This window comes from Dreissena polymorpha, chromosome 4 (assembly GCF_020536995.1).
Source record: "Dreissena polymorpha isolate Duluth1 chromosome 4, UMN_Dpol_1.0, whole genome shotgun sequence".
Lineage (NCBI taxonomy): Eukaryota > Metazoa > Mollusca > Bivalvia > Myida > Dreissenidae > Dreissena > Dreissena polymorpha.
Genome location: NC_068358.1, coordinates 101,341,031 through 101,353,208, shown reverse-complemented (window position 1 = coordinate 101,353,208; position 12,178 = coordinate 101,341,031). Strand labels below are relative to the sequence as shown.

The following is a 12,178-nucleotide window of genomic DNA, read 5'->3' as shown; positions in this document are numbered from 1 at the left end:
AATGTTACCAAGACCAATTTGCTACAGTTGTTTATGAAGGATACGATCTGTCCTTTTTCCTTTCCCTGTCCTTGCTTTCTGACCTCTCATGTTCATGCTCGTCATCTCTCGCCCCCTGAAATGCAACAAACATCTCTTCTGCATAGGCCTTGTCTGGGTAAACTGAGAAATGCATGTGCATAGTGCCCTCCCATTTTAGTCCATGCAATACACACGGGCTAATCAGAGACAACAATTTCCGCCTCCAAGTGATTTTAATTTAAAATGGTTCTTTAAACAACACATTCCATAAAAGCGGAAAGTTTTGTGCATGATCTGGGACAACACTTACCACACATGAATTAAGCCCAGTTTTCCCAGAGCAAGGCTCAAATAGACCTGCAATCTTCAGTTAATGTACTAAAGAGGACTCATGTTTGCCTGCTCCAACTTGCGTTTCATTTCAATAAATTATTACAGATACACAAGCTTGTGTGTATTTAGTTTTAAGGTTTAATGCACTTCTATATTTACACAGATGTTCAGTTCAAAAAAATTCTCTGAATATTTGAGCCTGAAGAAAAAACAATAGGAATATATGTTGCCACATTTTGGTCCCAACAAGAAAATTCCACTAAAACATTCAAAAGAGAATTTAGGAGAACACTTTAAATGCTATAGTATGATATGCCATTATCAACCTAATTATGCGAACCAGCATCACCAAAATATGTTTGTAAAACATGTAACGGTATGCCCCCCTCTAACCACAAATTATAATTAATTTTAAAAGACACATTATGCACATGTATTAAAACCTGTTTTTATAAGCCCTCACCTTCCTGCTGGAGCCTGCGCGTGCATGTCCGTCCTCCAGGTCACGGTCGTATTCCTCTTTCCGTCTCTCATCAGAGTCACCATTCTGCTTGCTTGAGCGAACTGCAAACATTTGCATGGGAAGTTTTTGTTCAATAATGGAAAAAGCAAACCTCCAGAGACAGTATCAGGGAGAAATTCTTGGTACCATCTGTAAGTCTGTTTGATGAAGGCATTCTTTTTCACATCTTATTGTTTATTTATGTGGTCTTATAAATAATTTCGCTGAAAGGTTTCTGTGTTCCATTATTAATTATTGTTCTTTGATGCAACATGACTATGATATGGATGGCGCACTATTTTTTAATAAAAAAAACCCCATAGCTACATATACACATGTACATTTGTTATGTAATTATAGTCTCCCAAGCAACTTTATCTTGCTTGTTTCTGCCCAAAATGTCAACTAAAATTATAAAATGAGCTCTTTAATGGCCTTTGCTTCATCCATTTTACACAATACTTAAATATAACAACACATTCTGGGGAAGATCTTAAGAACACTCCCTCTGTGTGGATTGAACCTGTAACCTCCCAGTTGCAAGGCAGACATAATATCCACTACGCAACAGCAACCTTAGCCGATACTTTGCATGACACTGGGGACTTATTTACAAATACTGACGGCATTTTTGCTAACAATAATGTTTCCAATAAAACAAGTATGATAATGAAAGCTGAAAAAAATCTGCTATCAAATGTGTGTGAAAAAATTTCAGTATTTTTAAGAAACATAACTACATGTATATATTTTTAATTAATATGTATGGGGATGCTGCTCCAAAAAAGACTGCAATTTAAAAGTGGTTTAAAATCATTCAAGATTGAGGGCAGAAACCATGATAATCTGATTGCAATGGTTGCCAAGTAATGATAACATTATAAGACCTTGCTGACAACAATTGCATCGGAACAAATAAAGGCTTGTTACAATTAATGACATAGTAGAACAAGAAACCGTCGGAGACGGGTGATGCTCCCCAAAGTTTTTTTTTGTCACAATATTGCACTATATATTCAGATAAAAGGAAACGTCTTGAGGGGCATAACTTTGGACAAAATAATACAATGGATGGTTTAGCAACTTAAAAATTTCAAAGGGCCATAACTCTCTGAATAAATCATCTAACCAGAACCCACAAATAGCATGCGCATATCCTCAAGGTAGTTAAGCTTCCCATAAAGCTTCATTGAATTCCAGTCAGTAGTTGGGGAGAAATAGCCCGGACAAGAATTGCACTATATGTACAGTTTATAGAAAATTTCAAAGGGCCATAACTCTGTGACAAATCATCCCACCATAACCAGCTGATAATATGCAAATCTCCTGTTGGTAGTGAAGCTTCCCATAAAGTTTCATTGAATTCCCGTAAAAAGTTGCTGAGAAATAGCTCGGACAAGAATTGCACTATATGTAAAATGGAAAATTTCAAAGGGCCATAAATCTGTGAAAAATCATTCGACGAGAACCGGCTGATAAGATGCACATCTCCTCTTGGTAGTGAAGCTTCCCATAAAGTTTCATTGAATTCCAGTCATTAGTTGCCGAGAAATAGCCCAGATAAAAATTGCACTATATGTACAGTTAATGGAAAATTTCAAAGGGCCATAACTCTGTGAAAAATCATTCGACCAGAACTGGCGTATAATATGCACATGTCCTTTTGGTAGTGAAGCTTCCCATAAAGTTTCATTGAATTCCGGTCAGTAGTTGCGGAGAAATAGCCCGGACAAGAATTGCACTATATGTACAGTTAATGGAAAATTTCAAAGGGCCATAACTCTGTAAAAAATCATCCGACCAGAACCGGCTGATAATATGCACATCTCCTCTTGGTAGTGAAGCTTCCCATAAAGTTTAATTTAATTCTGGTTATTAATTGCTGAGAAATAGCCCAGACAAAAATTGTTCACGGACGGACGGACACACGGACCGACGAAGCGGTGACTATATGCTCCCCCCTAAAAAAATTTTGGGGGAGCATAAAAAGCGGACTAAGTTATGGTGCAATTTTTATAATATACACTAATTTGAGCTAAGAGTTTATGCGAAGTCTCTCGCCATGTGATTTTTTACCTTTCCAATTATAACTAGCTACCATTACAACATTCATTTCGATGACACTGGACCTTTTTTATTACAGCTAACGCAGCAATACAGTTCATCTAATTTAAGAATGTTTCATTGACTCATGATGCATCAAACTTTATGCTTTATAGAAAGTGTATTATATTTTAACAAGAGTGCCAAACTGTCACAAGATATGCCCGTTTGAAGGTTTTGGACAACTTGATAACTTCACCATTTAAGTGGCAAAATGATATATTTTTAAAAATTAAGCCGCACATATTTGAACTTGACCTAGATATCATCCAGACACAACTTCTGACCAAATTTGGTAGGATCAGATGAAAACTACTTCAATTAGAGAGCAGACAACTTGCTAAATGCAAGTGACCTCGTGACCTAGTTTTTGACCAGGCATGACCCATATTTGAACTTGACCTAAATATCATTTAGACACAACTTCTGACCAAATTTGGTGAAGATCAGATGAAAACTACTTCAATCAGGGAGCGGATACCATGCTAAATCCTTGAAATCCACTAAGTGACCCCGTGACCGAGTTTTTGACCCGGAATGACTCATATTTTAACTTGATCTAGATATCATTTAGACACAACATTTGACCAAATTTAGTAAAGATCGATAAAAACTACTTCAATTAGAGAGCGGACACCAAGCTAATCCTTGAAATGCATTAAGTGACCCTGTGACCTAGTTTTTGACCCGGCATGACCCATATATAAACATGACTTAGATATCATTAAGACACAACTTCTGACCAGATTTGGTGAAGATTGGATGAAAAGTACTTCAATTAGAGAGCATACACTATGCTTAATCCTTGAAATGCAGTAAGTTACCGGTGACCTAATTTTTGACCCTTTGACCCATATTCGAACTTGACCTAGATATCGTCTAGATACAACTTCTGAGCAAGTTTGGTGAAGATCAGATGAAAACTACATGAATTAGAGAGTGGACACTGCTGTGGATTCCGCCCACCCGCCGTCCGCCAAGGGTTAACTATAATACGTCCCATTTTGAAAAAATGGGGGTATAAAATGAGTTCTTTGGTACCCATTAAGAGTGAAACTAGCCATAAAGTATTTAGATAATGTAGACGACAAAAAACTTCTTAACATTTTCTAGTCTATTTAAGATAAGAGTGCCAAAAAAAGGATAAAAATTTAGTATTTTTTCACATTTGACATATATACAAAATATATTCATCTTAACTTGTTTTATAAAATTCAAATGTCTGCTTAATGATTTTCCCACTGGTACTTTATTATAGACCGACAAAATAGCCTTTAGCAAATTTACCCAGAGCCTAAAATTGAGCTTGGTTCTTGGAAAACAGCACTTAATGTGTCTAGTGTCATTCCAAGTGTCATTCCAAATAAGCCTGTGCGGTTGGTACAGGAAAATAGAAACAACACTTTCCGCCTACCCTTGATTTTTATTCAGATTTCCTTAAACCGAAAACTTTAATGAAAGTGGACTGCACAGGCTAATCTGAGAAGACACTCTACGAACATGCATTAAGCACTGTTTTTCCACAACAAGGCTTTATCAGTTTATTTTAGTTTCCCATAAAACAAAGTTTTATTATGCACTTTTTATGTTTAATTGTAAACAGACAAACACACTACATGTAATAATTATGTGGTCACAAAATTGAAACCCGCTTGGCTAATTTACCAAACATAAACACTTATCAATAATGATTCTTTATCATTATTACATACATAATTGTTTTATGAGAACATTACCTGGAGTTTCCAGACTTCTACGTTTCTTGGGCTGGTAAACAGCTGCATCATTGTCCGTTCTTTCCTGAAGTAAACACCATCAAATGTAGTAAATCAACAAATACTTTGTTATGCAAAATGCATGCAATAACTAAAAACAATTATTTTTAAACTTAATTAGGAGCCAAGATTGCATTTTAATTTAAAAACAAAATCAGAGAATAAAATTTTTCTTAAGACATAAAGATCTTTTTGACATTTAAGTGAAAGGCTTTCATAACATATAGGATATTTGTTGGATTTGGTGGAATATTGATTTTATTTCACAAGTGATCATAGAAAATATATTTGTTCTATGGTCACAAGTGAATTAAAATTAATATTCCACCAAATCTATAAAAAAATCTATTTATTTTATGCTTACAAAAGTCTAATTTTGTATTTTGCTGAAATAACTAGAGCTTTGTCACAGACGTGACGTTTACCCCCACGTGCCGCGTTGACACAGACTATTTTGCATGCTGTCTTCACAAAACAAGAGAATCTAATTTATGGCAATTTTTTAAGAATTATTATGCCATTATAATTTATGGCCATTGTTGACCTTTGAACTCAAAGTGTGACCTTGACCTTGGAGATATCGACATAATTCTTTTGTGTGACACACCGTCAAATGATGGTGAACAAATGATTTTAAAATGTCACAAAAAAGTTATGGCCCGAACAAGCTCATTTATGGCCATTTTTGACCTTTGAACTCAGTGTGACCTTGACCTTGGAGATATCGACGTAATTCTTTCGCGCGACACAACGTCCAATGATGATGAACAAATGTGCCAAATGATTTGAAAATCTCAAAATGAACGACATAGTTATGGCCGGACAAGCTCACTTATGTCAATTTTTGACCTTTGAACTCAAAGAGAGACCTTGACCTTGGAGATATCGACATAATTCTTTTGCACAACATACTGTCCAGTGATGGTAAACAAATGTGCCAAATGATTTTAAAATCTAACAATAAATGACATAGTTATGGCCCTGGACAAGCTCATGTTTTGCCTTTTTTGACCTTTGAACTCAAAGTGTTACCTTGACCATGGAGATATCGACATAATATTTCGCGCGACACACCGTCCAATAATGGTGAACAAATGTGCCAAATGATTTTAAAATCTCACAATGAAGGACATAGTTATGGCCCGGACAAGCCATTTATGGCCATTTTTGACCATTGAAATCAAAGTGCGACCCTGACCTTGGAGATATCGACGTAATTCTTTCGCGCGACACACTGTCCAATTATGGTGAAAAATGTGCCAAATGATTTAAAAATCTCACAATAAATGACAAAGTTATGGGCCGGACAAGCTCATTTATGGCCATTTTTGACCTTCAAACTCAAAGTGTGACCTTGACCTTTGAGATATTGACGTAATTCTTTCGCGGGACACACCGTCCAATGATGGTGAACAAATGTGCCAAATGATTTTAAAATCTCACAATGAACAACAAAGTTATTGCCCGGACAAGATTTCGGGACAGGCAGACCGACCGACCGACAGACAGACCGACAAAGTGACTCCTATATAGCCCCCATTACCAATGGTAATGGGGGTATAATAATGTCATAATGTCATTAAAGTGACGTCATTTCATAGTAAAAATTATCAATAATTTTCACAGTTAATTTTCACTGTTTGAAACAGTGGATTATCAGTTTTAATTCACTGATATTTCTCTGATATTTCTCTTTAAACCAGCATGAAATAAATATACATGTTGCAAGAAACTAAAACTAGAGGGCCAAGATGGCCCTAGTTCGCTCACCTAATCTTTACCAAACGTCAAACTTGACCTAGATATTGTCCAGACAAACATCCTCGTCAAGTTTCATCATTATTGCACCAAAACTCTGATGTATGAAGTGTTTTTGTTTTTGTAAGATTTTACCTGGTGAGTTGACCCCCCTTACCAAACATCAAACTTTGCTTACAAAAATAAATATTTTGACCAAGATTCATAAAATCTGAAACAAAATTGTGACCTCTAGTGTTTACAAGGATTTTGTATAATATAATGAAAATATGGACAATCTAAGAGCAATAATTATGGCATTAATTATGTGATTTTGCTCATTATAAAACTTGACTGAGATCTTTCAGCAACTTTCATAAAGAATGCTTAAGGAGTGTGAATGCTAGAGTGTTTACAAACCAAATGTGGACGAACAGACGGCGGACAAAGACCAATTCTAAAACCTCACCTGAGCAATCAGGTGAGCTAAAAAGTGTGTTTCACCGATCTGAGCCATTTTCGAACTTGTCAGAGAAATCAATAAAACCAATGTATTGACTAAGTTTCAAGATGATTAGGCAAAAATGAGACTTCTATAGTGTTCGATCACAAGGTTTTTCTCTAGTCACATAAGGAAAACTGCCCCCCCCCCCCCCCCGGCGGCCATGTTTTTTGACCGATCAGGACCTTTTGCGAACTCATCTGCGATATATATAAAACCAATCATTTCACCAAGTTTCATGGTGATTGGGCAAAAAATGTGACTTCTAGAGTGTTCACAAGCTTTTTTTACTATATAAATATAAGAAAACTGCCCCCCCCCCAACCCCCAGCAGCCATGTTATTCAACTGACCGGAACCATTTTTTAACTCAACTCTCGTATCAAGAAAACAAATGTTCTGACCAAATTTCATGAAAATTGGGCCAAAAATGTGACTTCTAGAGTGTTCACATGTTTTCGCTATATACATATAGAGAAAAATGCCCTGCCCCCTGGCGGCCATGTTTTTTCACTGATCTGGACCATTTTCGAACTCGTCCGAGAAATCAATAAAACCAATGTTTTGACCAATTTTTATGATGATTGAGCAAAAATTGTGACCTCTAGAGTGTTTACAAGGTTTCTCAATAGCCAAATAAGGAAAACTGCCTCGCCCACTGGCGGCAATGTTTTTCAACAGACCAGAACCACTTTTGAACTCAACCAACATATCATTAAGACAAACATTTTGACAAAGTTACATGAAGATTGGGCATAAAATGTGACTTCTAAAGTGTTTACAAGTTTTTTCCTTTTTTTGACCTAGTGACCTAGTTTTTGACCCGGCATGACCCAGTTTCGAACTCGACCGAGATTTCATTGGGACGAAGCTTCTGACCAAGTTTCATGAAGATCGGACAATAAATGTGGCTTCTAGAGTGTTTACGAACAAATGTGGACGGACGGACTAAGACCGGTCACAAAAGCTCACCTGAGCAATCAGGTGAGCTAAAAAGTCTGAACATGCCCCAAGAAAATGTTATTTGGGTTGTTAAAAATGTGGAGTCAAAATCCATCTGTAACGAAGTAAAAGCTACAAGGCAATGACAAACAAATCAAACAAGCAGCATATATGATTCTTTACATAACAAATAACAACAGAATATTTTTGTATCATGAAAAATTGAAAGAAGTGATTTTAATTCCAAATGAATGATTTTACATAACATTTATATGAACAGTACTTCAATCATATCACAGGGGTCAGTTAACCTATTAACATTTCTCCTAGGTTACCAGTACTAAGTGCTCAAACTTATTCTCATAACTGATCACTGCCCTGTTTGAATCAGAGGTAGGGGTTGAACAGATATAGAAATCAATCCATGATTAATCCCCACACAAGATTTGTGGCAAGGCCAGGATCCAAACCCACAATCCTAGGATTTGTAGTCCAGCCCTCAAACAACTAGACTAGGCAGCACTAAGCGGTCGGGAACAGAATAGCATGAATGTAAACATTTATAATGAAATAACTAATTTGACTGAATATTCCATGAAATAAACAAATGCTTAGTTTAAGAACATAATGGCACTACTACACTAAATGAAAGATCCTAGTCGAACTCAACAGCAAAAATATGGGCCATGTCATGCAAAAATGGGTCTTATGCCATATGCCGCCAGAGTAGCTCCAGACCAGCCTGGGCATAAGCAGTCTGGTCAGGAGCTACCCTGTTAAGTAATGAAAGTTTCCGGGTCTCAATAGCAGACAGAGTAGCTCCTGACCAGACTGTGCAATGGCATATATCACAAGACCCTCTTTTGCATGATGCAACTCATATTTGTTCCAAATGAACAGGGTTTGAGGAATGCATGTTTATGATTTACCTCGTAATCAAAACTATTTGAATGAGAAGAATCAGCATCATTGAAGGTGGCTTTTGCTTCCTTCCTCTGTTTTACATGAAAATCACAATGATGGATTATTAACAACTCGTGAACATCAAAAGCCCTCCCGAAAGGCATGTGTGTAACAGGCCAACATGCAACATTATATAACTAGAGCTTTGTCACAGACATGACGTATACCCCTACATGCTGCATTGACACAGAATATTTTGCATGCTGTCTTCACAAAACAAGAGAAGCTAATTTATGGCGATTTTTAAGAATTATTATGCCATTATCATTTATGGCCATTTTGACCTTTGAACTCTTGAATTCTTTTACATGACACGCCATCCAATGACTGTGAACAAAACTAATGAACAGAGTCATTTTAAAATCTCACAATGAATGACATAGTTATGGACCAGACAAGCTCATTTATGGCCATTTTTGACTTTTGAACTCCAAGTGTGACCTTGACCTTGGAGATATCAACGTAATTTTTTCCCATGACACACCGTCTAATGATTATGAACAAATGTGCCAAATGATTTTAAAATCTCACAATGAACGACATAGTTATTGCCCGGACAAGCTCATTTATGGCCATTTTTGACCTTTGAACTCAAAGTGTGACCTTGACCTTGGAGATATTGACGTTATTCGTTCGCATTACACAATGTCTAATGATGGTGAACAAATGCGCCAAATGATTTTAAAGTCTCACAATAAATGACAAAGTTATGGCCTGGACAAGCTCATTTATGGCCATTTTTGACCTTTGAACTCCAAGTGTGACCTTGACCTTGGAGATATCGACCTAATTCTTTCGCATGACACACCACCCCATGATAGTGAACAAATGTACCAAGTCATTTTAAAATCTAACAATAAATGACATAGTTATGGTCCGGACAAACTTTCGGTTTAAAAGCACTAAGTGACCCTGTGACCTAGTTTTTGACCCGGCATGACCCATATTCAAACTTGACCTAGACATCATCTAGATACAACTTCTGACCAAGTTTGGTGAAGATCGGATGAAATTTTCGGGACACACAGACCGACCGACCAACAAAGTGACTCCTATATAGCCCCCATTACCATTGGTAATGGTATGGAAATGGTAATTATGACAATACCTTCATTCAGTTAGTCTTGAATAGAATCATTGTGAAAGAAAGATGACAACACCTGAATGTTAAAGCTATGATACATGAAATATCTGCAACTATGCAGGTGCAAAGAACTAATGCATGCCTCCACAACCTGTGAAAATAGTGCTAGGATGATAATTGCAATTGAGCAGCACTCAGGAACAATCATGGGCTTAATGCATGTGCATAAAGTGTTGTCTCAGATAAGCCTATGTAGACTGCAATAGCAATTTTGGGCAACACTTTATGCAGATGCATTGGCTCAATTTATAAAGAATGGCTCAATTTAAATATCACGTGTTGGCCAAAATGATTAACTTTTGTCATAAACATGTGTCACTGACACCCTGCCCCCAAAGACTAAAGGCATGTTGCCAACATGAAATGTAACAATAAACAAGTTTTCTTAAAAAGTTGTATAATGAAATTTGTATAAAGCTTGAAAGATGTCAATATCTGCCATTTGGCCTTTAAGTGAGACATTGACCTTTGAGCAAAGGACACATTATGCTGTTCCTACAATGTTTTTTTGTCAAGTTCTTTTAAAATATTTAATTATATTACTGCCTTCATGATTTTGAAACACACTGCCACACATACGGACCATTACTACAGGTCAAAGTTTTGTTGGAATAACAATCCTGTTTTTATACCATTGTTTGTATATCTATTCACTTGAAATGATTCAAGTGTTGAGAAATTTCTTTACAATCTTCATTGGTATGACTATTTCTTATGCATTAAAAACTATTAAAACAAATAAAACCAATCTTCAACAGCTATGAGTACATAAGGTTACCACAAGAATCCTGAATGCCTAAACCAATATTGAAAAAAATATTTCTGAATTTAGCGCTAGTAACAATTTGTTCACGCACATTAATTCAATGCCTTGTCACTGTTGTATTTTTGTCCCCACAAGAAACTCAATGTAAATGCTACCAGTTAACCAAACTTTGGCTGAAACATTCAGGAGAAGTGTTCCATGCATGATATAAGCCTATCCAAAGACATTGGCAACGTAACACCTACCCTCTTTTTCTCCTTCCTTTCACGATCCCGGTCCCTTTCTGGGGAAGCACTCTATTAAATAGACACAATACTTCAACTTACAACTTCAACTTGCTATATGCAACGAGCATAAAACCAGAACAGAATGTGAGTGACTCGCAATCTATTATTCATGTTTGATGCTGTTTGCTGCTCATCAGTATCTTCAGGTTGGCATTGAATTTTTTGGGGATTATAAACGCATTAAAGTGCCAATTTGAGTGGTAAAGGGTTGAATGTACCATGACATTGTATAGCAAACTTTACGCATTATATATTGGAATTCAACCGTATCAAAGGTATTTAGCCAGAATAAGAGAAGAGATGTGTTTGTCAGAAACACAATGCCCCCTATTGCGCCGTTTTGATTTTTTTGTGTGATCTTTGACCTTGAAGGATGACCTTGACCTTTCACCACTCAAAATGTGCAGCTCCACGAGATACACATGCATGCCAAATATCAAGTTGTTATGTTCAATATTTAAAAAGTTATCGCAAAACTTTAACCAAGGTTAAAGTTTTGGGACACACACAATAAATGACAGACAGACAGACAGGCCAAAAACAATATACCCCTGATCTTTCGATCCGGGGGCATAAATAATACACGAGGGACTGAAAAAAGGCAGGGTGACCTCTTTTGGTGGAAGATTGTCAGATGGTAATCTGTGTACGTTGTAAGTGACATAATTATGTTGTTTCAATGTACATACTCATATACAACTATCCATTCAGCATTATTCCATTAGGTGTGTGCTTTAATAACTATACTGGTAATTTGATGTTAATAACAAGTAATACAGCAAGTTTCTCTACATAAAAAAAGTGAAAAGCCAATAAAAACATGATGGGTAAGTCTGCATCTTCCAGATCATTGACATGCAAAAAATGGTGAGTGGTATTTGACAAAGAGTGGAGGATTAAAATGGGAACGGGTCACCTATTTTAAAAATGCTTAGCAAAAATATGTTGGGCATCCCATGCCATTCTCATTTATTAAAATCCCTAACATCAGCAATGGCAGTGTCCAAATTAAGCAATGGTAACCAACATAACTGATAACACTCGATTTAGTAAGAATTGCTAAGCTGGAATGTTAAGCTAGAGTTCATAATTTAATACATGTGG

The 12,178-nt window shown here is 36.5% G+C and overlaps 1 protein-coding gene across 1 annotated transcript in view; it reads right to left on the bottom strand.

Annotated features, from left to right (window-relative positions):
* Positions 1-12,178, bottom strand: part of LOC127876177 (THO complex subunit 2-like) — a 104,150-nt gene that overhangs the window by 751 nt on the left and 91,221 nt on the right. Inside the window, 5 exon segments of the mRNA XM_052421183.1 lie at positions 45-115; positions 818-918; positions 4,696-4,759; positions 8,844-8,909; positions 11,033-11,083. Of these exon segments, the coding sequence (XP_052277143.1) occupies positions 45-115; positions 818-918; positions 4,696-4,759; positions 8,844-8,909; positions 11,033-11,083 (353 nt within the window).